Source organism: Rhodofomes roseus, assembly GCF_022264815.1.
Source record: "Rhodofomes roseus strain CIRM-BRFM 1785 chromosome Unknown C8Q71scaffold_37, whole genome shotgun sequence".
Lineage (NCBI taxonomy): Eukaryota > Fungi > Basidiomycota > Agaricomycetes > Polyporales > Fomitopsidaceae > Rhodofomes > Rhodofomes roseus.
In genome coordinates this window covers 1-15,869 of record NW_025952993.1, presented here as the reverse complement: position 1 = coordinate 15,869, position 15,869 = coordinate 1, and the positions used below count along the sequence as shown (strand labels likewise).

Genomic DNA, 15,869 nt, shown 5'->3' with positions numbered 1-15,869 from the left:
CCGCCCGAGCGTGCTCAGTTTGCAAATCCGGTGGCACTCACACAAACCGTCCACACCTTCTATCGAGCGGTGCGTCGGGATGACGTCTGCGTACTAGTGGTGTTCGAGTTCGCGTCCTACATCACAAACGAGTGTTTTCAGGCTCCCTAGAGCAGCGAGAACTCCACTGACTTGGGCGCGACACGCCCGTCGAGTTTCCGCCACAACCGCGACGGAGATCAGATCGGGGGCTACCGCGACGCGTCAAGCGCGGCCGCCACGGTTGACGTTAAGCGTTCACAACGTACAGACTATCATCGTCGCTCTATCCTTCTCGACTCTGTTCGCCCTAACCCCCTGTTGACTATTAGCTTAGGCTAGCCGGCAGCTTCACCTCGACCCATCATGTCCGCGAGCCAAGGGCTCGACAACTTCCCACTGTCGCATGAAGTCGTCCGCGCCCTAGCCAGCGAACTACAGAGACTTCGGGGCAAGCTCGCCGAATTAGAATCAGAAAGGCAGGGTTTGAATGCCAGAACGCATGAAGCTGAAGCCCGATGCAATGAAGTACAAAAGCAGTATGACAGCATGAAGCTACACTTCGATGCCAGGCTCGCAGATCTTGAAGACAAGAATTTCCACCTTCAGCAGACCTTGGATGCTACACGGAAGAATCTACGGGCTGCAAAAGACTGCAGGAAGAGCCTGCGATGGAACCTCAAGACGTGCGTTTTGTTTCCGTCGACCACCGGTTTCCGAATTACCTACTAGTCACAATACGGAATATTCCCGCAGAGCCAAACGACGCCTCGATGAGAAATCACGTCAAGCCATAACTCAACGACTTGAACTCGTGAGTTTTCCTGCTCTTCCTATCACCAGTGTGCTTATGAACAATCTGAATGCATTCACCGCAGAACGCCGTCGTAGACAAGTTAAATGAGCGATCCTCCAAGTTGACGGAGGCACTGGCATGCAAGCAAACGAGGGAGGATCTGAAATCTGAAATACGACAAGCTGAAGCTCGAAGTAATGAACTACAAGTGCAGTATGACGACCTGAGGTTGTACTTTGAAGCACGGCAGCCTGAGGCGAAGATCGAAGAACTCGAAAAGGCGAACTCCGGCCTTCAGCGGGAGCTGTCTGATGTATGGAAAACCCTACGAGCTGTCCAAGCCCGCAGTGAGGATTTACGGGCGAACTTAAAGCGGTGCGATTCTCCATACTTGACTGATAGCTGACATGTGAACTACTTCTCGCAGAGCCAAACAAGAACTTGACGAGACTTCGCATGAGACAATGGCTGAACGAGTTGAACACGTGAGTACGCTGAAATGCTGACCATGTCGTGCCGTTCAACGACTGAATGCATTCTCGGTAGGGTTTCGTCGTGGACATGTTGACTCAGTGGAACTCTGAGCCAGTGACGGATAATTGTCAGCAAGTGAAGTTGCAAGAGGCAGAGCTTGACCAAGATGTGAGTTGTACATACTAAAGACACGTTCATCGTCGACTCAATTCTGACCACCTGATGTAGTCCGCGCGATTTCCTTCTGGAGATGAACACATCATCAACCCGTCCTCCAGAACGCAGTCAATACGTGCAAGCATGCGCCCGCGCCCGCGCCTGGCAGCGAGAACTTGAACACAGTTGAACCATCATGACCGTCGGAAGACGTAGGCGCATTCAAGTCGCTCCGAGAGAATCAATGATGTCCTTAACTCTACGCGACACGTGTGTCACAACATCCCTTCATCGTTATGGTTCTACAATGTGCTCATCCAATCGCTCTATCGAGTCATGCCAATATCTGCTAAATGCTTACTATACGTTTCTCATCGCCTCACTGAGTCTTGTTCTTGCTATCTGTTGGCTATCACTGCGTACCACCTCGTTACCAGTCGTCGTCGATTCAAGACGAGATGTAGACCTTGAAGCTTGAAGACCAATGCTTGTTTTCAGGTATATATTGTTCTCCGTATACATTCGGAAATGCGAGTAGACCCGGAGCAGATCATACGAATGGCCAGTAGCGTATTGATATTTACGTAAAAACTCGGGCACGGTGGCGGAGGAGGAGGAGGAGGGGGGTCCATTTAGCCACCGGCCGATAAAGTGGTAAGCGCAGTCGACCAGGACGACCACCGACCTCATTCGGCAGAGCGACCTGCCTCGGTCCACCTCTCACTCTGAAGACAATTTGCTGCCGAACGCACGAATCTGAATCATTCTGAGCCTACTTCTCTGTATATCTTGAGCTTCAGCGACGACGTTCGACAACGGTCGGCGCCCAAGGAGACTGAGCTGCCGCCCACTGAGGCCTGAATCGTGAGATCGCTCTGAGTCACTCTGGTGCCGAGGACAAGTTGCGCGCGATGTTATTCTAGGCTGTCCTGCACTTAGGTCCGAACACCGACCGGATTGATTAGTACTATCCGGAGGGTAGTGCAGGTCTCGGTGACGAGTTCACAAAGCCAAGACGTTCAGGGCGGATCGCACATCGTCTTTTCCAAGACATCTTGGCGAGCAAGGAGCAAGAGGTGAGACATGGATGTCGAAGCGTGCGTACAGTCTACTCTTGCTAGACATCGTGCACTGACCAGTGTCGACGTTAGTTTCCGCAAGGCCGGCTACCAGGCGATCGACAGGATCTGCGACTTTTACTACTCGCTCCAGGAGCGACCGGTGGTTCCGCCCGTCCAGCCAGGATATCTCCTCAAGCAACTTCCAGGTGAGTACGATTTCTGCGTCTCATAGCCAGTCAACCGATCGCAGACACGAAGACGCACCTCCGGAGGAAGGCGAAGACTGGAACGTCATCGCAGATGACTATCAGAAGCTCATCCTTCCAGGTACGTATGTCGCTCTCAGGTCTGTTCACTCAATCTCACGCAAACACGTAGGCCTGACGTTCTGGCAACACCCGAACTTCTACGCGTACTTTCCGACAGCATGCACCTTCGAAGGTATGCTCGGCGACCTGTACTCGACGAGTACGCCTAACCCGGGCTTTAACGTGCGTGTACCTCCCCATTCTTCGTTTCTTGCATTCTGAACCTCGCAATAGTGGACAAGCAGCCCAGCATGCACGGAATTGGAAATGGCCATGATGGACTGGTGCGCCCGGCTCTTCGGGCTCGCCGACCACTTCCTCAACAGCTCTGGCACTGGCGGCGGAGTGATCCAGGTCGGCACCGCGTCTTTTTAACCTTCCATTATCTCACCCTCTCATCACGCTTCTCCAAGACAACCTCATCCGACTCCGCGCTCGTCGTGACCGTCGCCGCACGCTCGCAGTACACGCGCAGGCACCCCGACGCGAAGCTCGAGGACCTCCTCCTGTACGTCACGACCCAGACGCACTCGCTCGGCGTCAAGGCGAGCCTCGTCCTCGGGCTCCAGTGCCGCGTCCTGGACGTCAAGCCTGAGGACGAGTACGCGCTCCGGGGCGAGACGCTCCGCGCCGCGCTCGAGGAGGACGTTGCGCGCAGGAAGCGTCCGTTCTTTTTGAGTAAGTGGATTTGCTGGTGTGGGTGATGTTCGATCTGACGTTCGGGTCGGTAGTTGGTACGGTCGGGACGACCTCCTCAGGCGCGATTGATCGTCTCGACGAGATCGGTGAAGTCCGTGAGTGCATCAGCTCCACGATATATGCGGCCGTCCTTAACCATGCGTAGTGAAGGACTACCCTGACGTCTGGCTGCACGTCGACGCCGCCTGGGCGGGTGTAACTCTCGCGTGCCCCGAGTATCGCGACGTCTCGCGGCTCAAGGACATCAACACCTATGCGACGTCCGTGGGGACGAACCTTCACAAGGTACGCGCATATATGCGGCTTGAACGGGTCGCGAAGTACTCATGGCTACGCTAGTGGGGCCTCGTCAATTTCGACGCAGCTCTGCTTTGGGTCAGGAGCCGCACGGACCTTACGGACGCGCTAGACGTGACGCCCGAGTTCCTGCGCACCAAGCAGAGCGAAGCAGGTGCGTAATGCAAGGATTGCGCATGGAAACGACGTGCCTGATGTCTATTAGGCGCGGTTATTGACTACCGCAACTGGCACCTCGGGCTCGGGCGACGCTTCCGCTCGCTCAAGGTCTGGTTCGTCCTCCGGAGCTACGGCGTGAAGGGCTTCCAGGCCTACATCCGACGGGTCAGTCTACCCACCCCTTACCTGCCATCCGCGCTGACCCACCGTAGTGCATCGAACTGAACGAGTACTTCGCCTCCCTCGTCAAAACCTCCCCCTCCTTCGCGCTCGTCACCCAACCGTCCTTCGCCCTGACGGTCTTCCGCGTCGTCGCGGACCCCACCGCGCTCGGGCTCCCCGCCCCGCTCGGCCCCGACGCGCTGAACGACCTGAACCGCGCGTTCTACGCGCGGGTCAGCGCGCGCGGCGAGATATTCTTGACGCAGACACAGCTGAACGGTACGTTCTGCGTGCGCCTCGCGGTGGGCGCGGAGCGCACGCGGAAGGAGCATATTGATCGCGCGTGGGCGTTGATACAGGAGGAGGCGGGGATTGCGGTGACACTGCGTGAAACTTTCGATCCTTCGAACGAAAGATTGAGAAAGAGGTATTAATCTTCCCACGATATTTCGACCAATAAGATTGAGAAATCTGGTTTAAAACAATAACATGAACCTCTGGGAAGTGATTGTTGAGAATGGATACAAGACAGATTGTGGACTCAAATGTCTTCAATCCCTCTATAATAGTCTGTTGCAAGTGATTGAGTTGATGGAATAAGATACTGCCCCAATACAACACACTCCCATTATTCTAGAAGGATAACAGACAAATCTGGATATTGCTGTCTTTGACATTTATGTAACAACTTGCTGTGGATTGTGAACATGAGATTAGAGACAATTCAAGCTGCTGGGTCTTTAAAATTTCTTGGACAAGCCTAGAAGAATTGTGGATGAGCTGTGGCAAAACAACCATGCCAGTGAGAGCAGATACTCATAGGCATAAGTCATGGCCTTTTTATTCCTTTTCTGAAATCTGACTACATGAAGGATTGATAACATGTTTTCTATCACCATTTGTACATATACAGCTGACAAGTAAGAGAGAGATGAGTAACTGATCGTGAGAGATGCTTGCCTCAACACAGTTTCAATACTTTGACAAGTTTTCATCTGCAGCAGGTTTTCAACAATTCATGATTCATAATATCACAAAGAGATCAGAAAGCATTCTTATCAATGTGATCTTCCATCATATGTCTCAGATAGTTGGACAAGGATTGAAGAACAGAACTAGGAGGATTGCAAACAGATTGTCACACTTGGTGTGACAATCCTTTTGCAACAAAGCAGATATGAAAGTATCAGAAACCAATCACAGTCCTGCTTGCACTATGCATATATATGGCTACATAGCTGTACAGACAGCCATGCACAGATGATGAATTCTGAAGGGACTGTGATTGGTTTCTGATACTTTCATATCTGCTTTGTTGCAAAAGGATTGTCACACCAAGTGTGACAATCTGTTTGCAATCCTCCTAGTTCTGTTCTTCAATCCTTGTCCAACTATCTGAGACATATGATGGAAGATCACATTGATAAGAATGCTTTCTGATCTCTTTGTGATATTATGAATCATGAATTGTTGAAAACCTGCTGCAGATGAAAACTTGTCAAAGTATTGAAACTGTGTTGAGGCAAGCATCTCTCACGATCAGTTACTCATCTCTCTCTTACTTGTCAGCTGTATATGTACAAATGGTGATAGAAAACATGTTATCAATCCTTCATGTAGTCAGATTTCAGAAATCACTGGCATGGTTGTTTTGCCACAGCTCATCCACAATTCTTCTAGGCTTGTCCAAGAAATTTTAAAGACCCAGCAGCTTGAATTGTCTCTAATCTCATGTTCACAATCCACAGCAAGTTGTTACATAAATGTCAAAGACAGCAATATCCAGATTTGTCTGTTATCCTTCTAGAATAATGGGAGTGTGTTGTATTGGGGCAGTATCTTATTCCATCAACTCAATCACTTGCAACAGACTATTATAGAGGGATTGAAGACATTTAAGTCCACAATCTGTCTTGTATCCATTCTCAACAATCACTTCCCAGAGGTTCATGTTATTGTTTTAAACCAGATTTCTCAATCTTATTGGTCGAAATATCGTGGGAAGATTAATACCTCTTTCTCAATCTTTCGTTCGAAGGATCGAAAGTTTCACGCAGTGTGAAGGAATGGGCGGATGCGATTGCGGGGGCGGGGAGGTGATGGATTGTGAAGTGTGTGAAGTTGTACTGATGTTGTATTGAAGATTGGGCAATAGGATTGCCTCAAATCACGTCCAGACGTCGACTGCGACTCTGCGGGCCATTGTGACAGCGCCGCGCCATAGTCTTTCGACGCATCTTGGATGTGGGATCACAACTTAGTCTGGCTTGCTGTTTATCAGCCTAGGCATAGTGACCGCCGCGCTAGGTATCGTCTGGGTGCGTTCAAGATGGTCTCCCATCGAGGGGGCATATGAACATTAGTCCAGTGTTGTGCTGTTTACACTGATGTTCGCAGACATCTGCCCATCGGTTGGCGCCTTAACACGCCGCAAGGGTGTTGGTGTGTACCAGTCTACCGTGCATTGCAATTGCCGGTCGTACACAGCACTTCGGTACGTTCCTTGACTTTTACCGCATCGTCGCTCTCGCTTACATTCATTCAACGAGGTTCTTTATCTTCAGTCCCATAGTATCGTCGTGACTCGTGACTCTGTAGCACGGGCAGCCACCGCGGGGCGAGGGACAGGAACGCGTGACGTCACGCCCCGCGCGCCTCCTCACGCGTCACCGCCAGCCACCCTGCGTCATAAAGCGTCCCGCCCCGTTCGCCCATGCACCTCCCTCTCCCACCAATCCTGCACGCACTGTAACGACCTTTTACGACCACTTTCCCTCCTCACCCCCTGTATTTGCACGCACGCACGACGATGGGCCTCTTCAAGTCGAGCACGTCGGGCAGCACGTCGGAGGACCCCGAGACGCGCCAGCTCGAGAAGATGATCGCGACGGAGGCGAAGAACGAGCAGAAGACCGTCGACCACGCGCTCAAGGACCTCTCCAAGCTCGAGAAGACACACGACAAGTCTCGCAAGGTGCGCTTGCGTGTGCTAGGGCTGCGGGTGGGCGGGCACTGATGGGGGCGGACAGGCGGCGGATAAGGCGCAGCATATGTTGGACAAGGCGGTCAAGAACGAGAACGACACCGCGAAGGCGCTGAACCAGGCGGAGCACAAGCACGACGATGCGATCTCGTCCCAGCGGAACGCGTACAAGACGCTCGAGGTGCGTTGTGTCCGCTCTTTCTGTGCAGCCCTTGTTGATCATGGGCTCTCGGTGTGCAGCTGAAGCGGCAGCAGGCGGGCCACCTTGAGCAGGACCTGCAGCAGCGCAAGGCCTCGGTCGACGAGGTCCAGCAGAAGAAGGCTGCTAGTGATGTGAGTACGCCGTTCTTCCTTCACTTTCACCGCGGGCAAACCAGGTTTTTCGGGCTCCGAAGATGCTAATAACATCGGTCCTCCATGGGAACCTTTTCGGAGAGCTTGACTGACTCCGAAAATGCTCCCGCATTTCTCATGTTCGTAGCATGTTCGCCGAAAACACGCATGTTTGGCCTCCGAACATGCTGAAATCGGCTGAAATGCATCATGTTCGCAGCATGCTCTGACAATATTCGGAGTCCGTAAAGGTTCCCAGGCGGGACTGATGTTCGTAGGGGTTTACGGAGTTGGAACAACCTGGTTTGCCCGCGGTGTTTCCGCGGTTTCGTCGTTGTCGTAGCGTCTGTCGATTGTCCGTGTGAGTCAATCAACGATGCGTCGAACGGTTCGCTCCGTCCGGCTTGTGGTGCACGCAGCCGGCTGGTCCCATCGCCGTCTCCTTCTGCCTGCACGACCACTTCCGTCCACGCACTGACACCTCTCGATAGGCCGTCCGCGAGTCGAAGCTCGCCCAGATCCATCAGCACGCGGCTGACCGCGCAGGCAGCCGCGCGGGCTCCACCGACCTCTCTGCCGGCCCCGCACACGCTACGGACGGCGCCGCGCAGACAGCGGGCACGGGCACGACGGGCGTAGATGCGGATGGGACGGGCATCACGGGTGGAAGCAGGGCGTAGGCGTGGATGCGGCCTCCGAGTTCGATGCGTTGCTTGGCTTCTGTACCGATTTAGTATACCATATGCTCCTGTAATATCATTTCTTGTGTCTAAGCTTATGACTGTGCTCGATTCGCGTTCGTAGCTCTGACGAAGTGCGGGAGGCTAAGTAGCCCGCTACCTCCACACTTGCCTTATCCGCACGCGCACCGGAGCCCGGACGAGCAGCGCGACCCGCCCGGCGCGCCTTGCACTCTGACTGCGACTCTGCGGACATGTCCGTGCTCTCTGCCCGCATTCTATGTCTCAAGACATAAGCTCGAGAGGACGAGTGCGAGCGTTCTGACAACGAAGTATTGCTCCGAGGCGCAGAGGTGGGTGCTCGTGCATCCCTTTCCCAACATACGTTGACTCTAAGTACCGGTCTCAGGCTGTGGCACGCATCGACTCCGGGCCACCTCACAGAAGCCCCAGATATCGCCCTTACTATCACACAAACACTCGCGCTGCTCGAAGACACCGTTTCGGCGCGCGCTGAGGCGACGGAGGGACGACTCGGATGTACACGAACGCGGCCGCGGAGAACGCGCTCGGGACGCTGGGCGCGCTCTGCTGGACGGTGCAGCTCGTCCCGCAGATCTGGAAGAGCTGGCGGACGAAGTCGACGGAGGGGCTCTCCCCGTGGTTCGTGTACGTCCTCTCACTCCCCATCCCCGTCCCCGCGCTGACTCCTTTCCTCCCCCTCCCCTGAACCCCGACCGCTGTGGATTGTGCGTCGCGCAGGCTGCTGTGGGGCGTCGCCGCGGGGTTCATGGGCGTGTATGCAATCGTGCGGGACCTCAACGTCCCGCTCGTCCTCCAGCCGCAGCTCTTCGGCTCGCTGTGCCTCGCGGCGTGGGCGCAGTGCCTGTACTATGGCACTGTGCGCTGCCCACGCGCGGTGTGCGGCGCGCTGTATGTGGCGGCGCTCGCGGCGTTGGCGGGGTTTCAGGTCGGGGTGGTGTATGCGGTGCGGGTGCGTGGAGTTCCATGGATGTTGAGTGAGGGAGGGGCTGACGTGTGGTAGCCGGCGTATGAGCGGGGGGAGGGGCGTGCGGTGGAGGCGGTTGGGATAGTATCATCGGTGACACTCTCGCTCGCACTCTTGTACGTCCGTTCGCTCTGCCCGTTTACACTGTTTGGCTGGCTCACCGCTCGTTCTCCTCCTGTCGCCCGCGGCGCAGCCCACAGTACTACGAGATCTACGTGCACCGCGAGGTCGTCGGGATCTCCGTGCCGTTCATGGCGATCGACATGCTCGGTGGCGTCCTGAGCGACCTCTCGCTTGCGTTCAAGCCCCCGCCGTTCGACGCCGTCGCCGCGCTCAGCTACTCGCTCGTTGTCGTGCGTCGCTCCGCCCTCTCACGTCACCTCGGTGCTGGCGTGCTGACCTCGCTGCTGCAGTTCTTAGACGGGCTCGTCCTCCTCGCGGCGGCGATCCTCAACCCGCTCGCGAAGCGACGCCGCAAGCGTGCCGCTGCCGCATCACTGGCGGCTCCTGCACCCAGGGAGCTCGCCAGCGATCCAGAGAGCCTACCTCGGTCTCCGTCGGCGGGCAGGGATGCCGAGGCGGTTACGCTGTCGACGAGGGCGTCGTTGCGCTCGAGTAGCAGTCGCCCTTCGCCGGGGGATGCGGATAGGGATGCGGAGGAGGGGTGAGTGCGTGGAGGGTTGGGACGGGTTTTGTAGGTAGACTAGAATGGTGTGGCTGCTTTTGCTCAGTGCTGGTTGTCGCGCAAGCTGACTTTGGTCGTAGGCTGGGTGCGGGGGGACGCTGCAGTGATGTATTACAAAGTTCGGCGCTATCTGAAACCACTGTTGGCATGAAACGGGTTCAATACGAAGATGACACGTACTTCAAGACGGAGGGTGAACCTGCTTTGGTTGTTGCAGAAGGGATTCCGGACTCAACGCCTTCGCTGCGCTCAGCTACTCGCTCGTCGTCGTACGTTGCCCTCCTTTCTGCTCCGCCCTCTCACGCCTCCTCGGCGCTGGCGTGCTGACCCCGCTTCTGCAGTTCTTCAACGGGCTCGTCCTCCTCGCTGCGGCCATCCTGAATCCGCTCGCGACGCGGCGGGGGCGGCGGGCCGCTGCTGCTGCCTCCCCCTCCGTGGCTCCGGACGAATGCGAACACGTCGAGGATCATCCCCAGGCGGGCCGCCGTGCTCGTTCTAGACTCTCCGGAAGCTCGATACGGTCGGGTACGGTCCAGGAAGCGGAGCCGTCAGTGGACGGTGGGCGGGAGACTTGTGTCGCTACACAGAAGGGGCGGACATAGTGTTCGAACCATAGATGTATGTTCATTTCCTCGTATGACCCGCCCGCGTTGACATTTGACTGCAGATAGACTCGAGACAAAGGACACTCTTTCGACGTACGGGTATGAATCAGTGCTTTAAGATGTGTTAGTGGGGGCATGGTGATGCAATCCGAGTGTAATGTGTGCAGACGTCTCTGGTTCGATGCGTGAGTGCCTCACGCCGGAGTTACGATCAGTACCGAAGGCACGCGCTGATAAACGAGCATGGTACATCCGGAGGCCGTGCAAAGACTGAACTCTGTCAGCATGGTACTTGGGTTCCCGTGAGCCTCACCGGACCAACTTATGGACACCGTGTCAGTGCACGAAAGGGAGTTGTTCTTTGCGGGACAATTTCGGAGCGTGGGCCCAATCCAATGGTGTTCTGGCGCCGCCACCGAATCTCCAAGAGGCCGCCAACAGCGACGGCCTTGCCTTGTCCTGCTTCAATTACAAAGCCCCCGCTCAAGGCGAAACGAGTGCTAGTGCCCAGCGATCGCGAGGAGATCGTCGTCACGGATCTATGGTCCGGCGGTGGCCTGAACTTCCGAGGTCCACGCAAAGCCTCTCTAGAACTTCAAGGTTTGGGTCATGAAGGGGAGGACGCGGATGTACTTCGAGGGTATCAGCCCTGTCTCTGCATAGTGCGCGGCTTGAATACTCCGCTGCGCGGTCGACCACACAACTATTCGGAAACAAACTCAGTCCGGCTGCTTGTTAAACCTGCATTGGAAGTGTGTCCTTCTACACGCGACATAGACCACTGAAACCCTGTTTAGGGTTCCGATTGCTCGTACGGCACTAGGATATGTTGTACCGTTCCCAGTGCGTTGGATTCGAGACTGATGTGACTGTCAAACAGGCTGTGTCATTTCAATATTATCAGAGCTTGCACAGCAACCATTTAATCAGGAGCGGCTAGTCGATGACGGTCTCGTTTTGTCCCAGTCCCCCGGTACGCACTGCTTACACCGTTGTGTGGCTGTGGCAGCATAATCGCCGCGAACTTGCTCAGGCAGATTGGATCCGAGGCAGTAGAACGGAGTCCCGTCGTACAGTCTGCGTCGGTACCTTCAAGATGTGCGGGGATATGTCTGGTATTACTAGAAACTACGCCGGACTGTTTGGATGTTGCTGCAAATGGTCCTGCAAGGAGTGCATAACTGCGTCACTGAAGACGAGTACGCGGTCCAGAGCACCGCCGTGGTGCGTGAATGTTCGACACTGTTGTCTGTACCAGCATCTGATATCGAAGCAATAGAGGCCAGTCCTAGTCTTTTGTGTCCAGTGGCAAGCCTCCGCAACGGCGATGGAGCTGATTAGTCTAGTATGCCATCTTCCGCATCCTCGCAGTCTTTCTGGATGTAGTGACACACTTTTGACAGGAGTACACACACCATTTTCTTCGTTCCTCTGCAATGCGGTGTTACAGAACCTTGTACAACAACAGAAGAGGTATTCATCCGCTGCCAATCGGAAGTGAAAGGACAGACGCTGAGTGCCGTTATCATTCGCACAGGTGTAGGGCTATGAGCGAGACCCTGCGTCTGCAAATGCGCGTGCTCCAGTCATTTCTCTGTACTTGGGTTCAAATACTTTTTGAGGGTGATGAGCCCGTTATCAGCGAAATCCTCCTGGATGCACCTGTCGCCTCTTGTGCGGTCGTCTTTCATATTAATGTACCGTTATAGCACCACGAACTAGCGAAGATGTGATGCTAATTTCCGTCTATTGCTGCCCACCCATACAGGTCGAGGACCACCAAGAACCGATCAACTCCGAGGCCTGGCAACCATAAGAGTGTCGCTATCACCTCGGACATGACCAGTGCTGGCATTCTCCCCTATCGCAGGTATGCTAACTACTACCTTGGAACGCGCAGCTTAGAGCACAAATCTGATCCAGATATACACAGATGCAACACATTGCCGCACACAATGAGGGACCAGCTGCGTTTGGGATCGATCCTGGATCCCAAATTCGAGGCACGAGTGTTCCTGGCGAACTATGCGATCGAATCATCGATGCCGTAGGCTACGGGGTCCGTGAATGGGACTTTGTGACGTGCCGCGATTCGTTACGGGCATGTTCGCTTGTCTGCAAAGCATGGCTTCCCCGCAGTCGGATGCATCTGTGGACTACTGTCACGCTCTGCGGGCGGAACGAGCTTCAAGCCCTTTCCCGTGTTCTGACTAAATACAGCCACTGGGGTAACAATGTCTTCGAGCTCAACATAGACATCGACGACGCTGGCTGGCAGACATTCCCTTTACTCCTCGCTCACAAGCTCCCTAGAATGGTGCAACTCCGCTTGCAGGGCCGACGGGAACACAATGGCAATCTGCTACTACGACCACTTCATTTCTCCGCGCTTTCTACGTTCACCTCGGTACGGACGTGGACGATCTCTGGTATCACTTTCCCGTCCCTGACGACATTCATTCGGTTATGTGCGGCTTTTCCACGTCTGCAGTGCCTACACTGGACCGAATGGAGACATTGCGCGGTTCCTTCCGCTCCTCTCTACAAGGCTACGTCCGTCACAAGATTTCAGATCTCCGACGTCGCGCTTCCATCGTTGTCTGCGTTGGGCTATGTGCTCATATCACTGCCTAGTCTTACAACGCTCATATGCGAATTCGTCAGTTGGGACAATGACGGAAGCAGCCTCCCATTTACCCCATCGACGACAGGATTGCTGCACATCCATGACTTGTCGATTCGCGATATGGACTTCTCCGAGGAGCTCCTCGATGGATTGCTCACTATCATCGACCCCAAAGCTCTTGACACACTCCGCGTCTTTCCCCGGTCAATGGATCAGATCCAGAATGTTGGCAGACTCTGTGATAGAGCGGGCCCTTCGCTACGACACCTGTTCATCGGCGATACATCAAAGATGTCAGTCGGCGCGTCGAACTATCCAAGTAGGTATCTCTGGTGTTCCAACATCCCATCACCTGTACTGTACTGACAAACAACACATCTTCTTTCAGACCCGTTCCCGGGTCTATGCAACAACATAAATATTAAGACACTTCGCTTCGAAGCTTACGGACGCGACCTTCGCTGGTTATCGCTGGCGGTTGAACACTTCCAGCTTCCCTTCCTGACGAGGCTGATTGTCATGAGCAACTGCCCATTCAAGCTGCGGAAGCTGCACCTGAGCCAACTCGATCGTTGCGTCTCTCGTATAGGATTCAATCCTGGGGAAGTCGTCTTCGAGATTTACTCATACCAGCTGGAGCGATTGACTCGTATGTTGCCCGAGATCTCGCGGATGATGGTGAAGACATGTTCCCGCGGTGCTCTACGGTTTCAGCCAGGTGTGTCTCATTCCATTCCCGCCAGAGTCTCTGTTAACTCGATGTCTCCATAGGACCAGAGTGTGAATGGTGGGAGAGATTATGAAGAAGGTGAAGAACTAGGTTACGTGCCCTGGTCGTCCTTTTGTGGCTGATTCCGTCCACCAACGCGTGTACATCATCTGGATTCACGCTTTCTACATCTTCGTGTTGCTAGTCAAATTGCGGTCCTCGTCTCTGGTGTGTTCAACTCGACTGTCGAGCTACTGTTACGACGCGTCGACGCCCGACGCTCGATGCAAGATAACCATGGGCGTAGGTAACGATGCACGTCCGCTCTACCCGTGTACCGAGCTCTGCTCACCCCTCATTTCCCTCCTAATGCTCCCTCACCTTATCTATCCGCGGATGAACTGCCGATGTCCGCGTCGGAGCCCTCAATATTATTACGAAATCTACGTGCACCGCGAGGTCGTCGGGATCTTCGCGCCGTTCACGACGATCGACATGCTCGGCGGCGTCCTGAGCGACCTCTCCCTCGCGTTCAAGCCCCCGGCGTTCGACGCTATCGCTGGCGGCTCAGCTACTCGCTCGTGGTCATACGTTGTCGTGAACGAGATCGTATCATACTTTGCTCTGGAATGCCAGTGAGCGAGCGCAGAAAACAAGAACAGCAATAAGACACGCAATCTCATTGAGGTTCGCGTGATTACCCCGCAAATCCAGCACCTTAGCACGACGGGCAACGAGCTGCTGCACGAATAACAGGACTGGCCAGTCCACTCTCATAGGATGTCAGCAACCAATTAACTGTACACGTAGCGTACTTAGCACACGGCCACTCGCCTCACCATAGCGCGTCACCGTATTCGTACTCATCCCCGCTCGCAGGCCCGTCGTCGCCGTGCACGCTCTCCTCGTCTCCATAGCCAAAATGCTCCACCTCTTCGTCATCCCCGACCTCGACCTCGACCTCGTCGTCCCAATGTCCTTCGATTGGCTCGACAGGCGCACCGGAGTGCTCGTCGCCATCCTCGGAGCCCGCGAACTCGTCGTCGTAGAGCGGAAAGTGTCCTTCGTCCGCGACGTCATCCTCGTCAGAGTACACGTGGATGGGCGACGAACTGCACACGAGATTCCGCGAGACGGAGCCGTCATCTCCGTAGATATACCTGGCGTGAAGAGTCTGAGATATCGGACGTTGAGTCTAGGTGGCGAAACCTTACCGTTCCCTATCGGCTACTGCGTTCGCCAGACCGTCATCACTACAAGAGAAGGTGAGTACTGATCGAACCAAGACAGCATCACAACGCACACGCACCTGCCTGAATCCCCGCCGTCGTCTTCGCTTGGCGTATCCTCCTCCTCATCGCTGTGCACGACGAACTGACTGCGTCGCGCGAGAGCGGACGGCACGTATTCCCCGCCGTCCTCCTCCTCCCCATCCTCCTCTCCCGCACCACCGTCGTCAGCGATCCCATCTTGATCATCCGGGGGTGGACTGGCTCTCGGCCACTCTCCCGTGAGACCCTCCTCCGCACCCTCGTCGTCAATGAAACTGCTCTCGTACCCAGCTTCGTCGTCCTCGCCCTCGCCCTCGCCCTCAGACCCGCTCCCAAGGCCGCCAAAGAGGCGAGTCCTCACGACGGGCATGAACCCCTGCACGAAGCCCTCCTCGTCGTCCACGTCCGTCACGTCTCCCTCGTCCCCATCCCCATCCCCATCCTCCTCCCCGTCCTCGTCCCCCTCCCCATCCGCGCCACCATGCGCCCCCGCGCCCCACCAGAGCCCCCTGGGCAGCATCCCATCCAGCCACCCGACCATCCCCGCCCCGTCCTCCCCGTCGCTATCCGACTCGTCCCCGTCCCCGTCCTCGTCCCACGGGTGGTGGAGGCGATGGCGGTGCCCAGGGTACACCCGCCCGCACGCAGAGCACGTCCCGTCCCAGATCTCGTGCCCGCAGTCGATGCACCGATACACTCCGCCGTCCTCCGCGTCGTGCATCCCCAGCACGGAGTGCAGCGCCGCCTGCGGAGGGTCCGCGAACCACAGCGGCGCGCCCGCGGGCGCAGGCACAGGCTTGCGGAAGACGCCGTCCCAGGGATCCGCGCGTTCGTCTGC

The 15,869-nt window shown here is 55.6% G+C and overlaps 6 protein-coding genes across 6 annotated transcripts; 5 read left to right on the top strand and 1 right to left on the bottom strand.

Annotated features, from left to right (window-relative positions):
* Window positions 1-177: 177 nt before the first annotated feature.
* Window positions 178-2,051, top strand: C8Q71DRAFT_789760 (uncharacterized protein). The gene is made up of 6 exons (XM_047925274.1): window positions 178-704; window positions 775-832; window positions 897-1,189; window positions 1,242-1,299; window positions 1,361-1,456; window positions 1,517-2,051. Exons 1-6 carry the CDS (start codon window positions 385-387, stop codon window positions 1,622-1,624), a joined length of 933 nt encoding a protein of 310 aa, XP_047772991.1. The 5' UTR covers window positions 178-384; the 3' UTR covers window positions 1,625-2,051.
* A 14-nt stretch (window positions 2,052-2,065) lies between these two features.
* On the top strand, window positions 2,066-4,970 carry C8Q71DRAFT_843621 (pyridoxal phosphate-dependent transferase). Its single transcript, XM_047926569.1, has 11 exons — window positions 2,066-2,541; window positions 2,596-2,711; window positions 2,764-2,832; window positions 2,884-2,996; window positions 3,048-3,167; window positions 3,227-3,491; window positions 3,545-3,607; window positions 3,658-3,797; window positions 3,852-3,963; window positions 4,015-4,133; window positions 4,181-4,970. Exons 1-11 carry the CDS (start codon window positions 2,528-2,530, stop codon window positions 4,562-4,564), a joined length of 1,515 nt encoding a protein of 504 aa, XP_047772990.1. The 5' UTR covers window positions 2,066-2,527; the 3' UTR covers window positions 4,565-4,970.
* A 1,821-nt stretch (window positions 4,971-6,791) lies between these two features.
* On the top strand, window positions 6,792-8,240 carry C8Q71DRAFT_789754 (uncharacterized protein). Its single transcript, XM_047925273.1, has 4 exons — window positions 6,792-7,104; window positions 7,160-7,294; window positions 7,354-7,446; window positions 7,938-8,240. Exons 1-4 carry the CDS (start codon window positions 6,940-6,942, stop codon window positions 8,124-8,126), a joined length of 582 nt encoding a protein of 193 aa, XP_047772989.1. The 5' UTR covers window positions 6,792-6,939; the 3' UTR covers window positions 8,127-8,240.
* Window positions 8,241-8,288: 48 nt separating this feature from the next.
* C8Q71DRAFT_399847 (PQ-loop-domain-containing protein) lies at window positions 8,289-9,918 on the top strand. The gene is made up of 7 exons (XM_047918317.1): window positions 8,289-8,479; window positions 8,536-8,795; window positions 8,889-9,120; window positions 9,172-9,251; window positions 9,329-9,488; window positions 9,549-9,846; window positions 9,901-9,918. The coding sequence occupies exons 2-6, from the start codon at window positions 8,665-8,667 to the stop codon at window positions 9,801-9,803; spliced, it is 858 nt and encodes a 285-aa protein (XP_047772988.1). The 5' UTR covers window positions 8,289-8,479; window positions 8,536-8,664; the 3' UTR covers window positions 9,804-9,846; window positions 9,901-9,918.
* Window positions 9,919-12,303: 2,385 nt separating this feature from the next.
* Window positions 12,304-13,956, top strand: C8Q71DRAFT_399834 (uncharacterized protein). Its single transcript, XM_047918316.1, has 4 exons — window positions 12,304-12,832; window positions 12,917-13,370; window positions 13,440-13,769; window positions 13,823-13,956. The coding sequence occupies exons 1-4, from the start codon at window positions 12,359-12,361 to the stop codon at window positions 13,852-13,854; spliced, it is 1,290 nt and encodes a 429-aa protein (XP_047772987.1). The 5' UTR covers window positions 12,304-12,358; the 3' UTR covers window positions 13,855-13,956.
* A 639-nt stretch (window positions 13,957-14,595) lies between these two features.
* On the bottom strand, window positions 14,596-15,865 carry C8Q71DRAFT_727976 (uncharacterized protein; the record flags this gene model as incomplete). Its single annotated transcript, XM_047921909.1, has 3 exons — window positions 14,596-14,920; window positions 14,975-15,013; window positions 15,070-15,865. Coding segments are annotated over 3 exons (1,160 nt in total), but the record flags the coding sequence as incomplete, so codon positions are not given.
* Window positions 15,866-15,869: the final 4 nt, after the last annotated feature.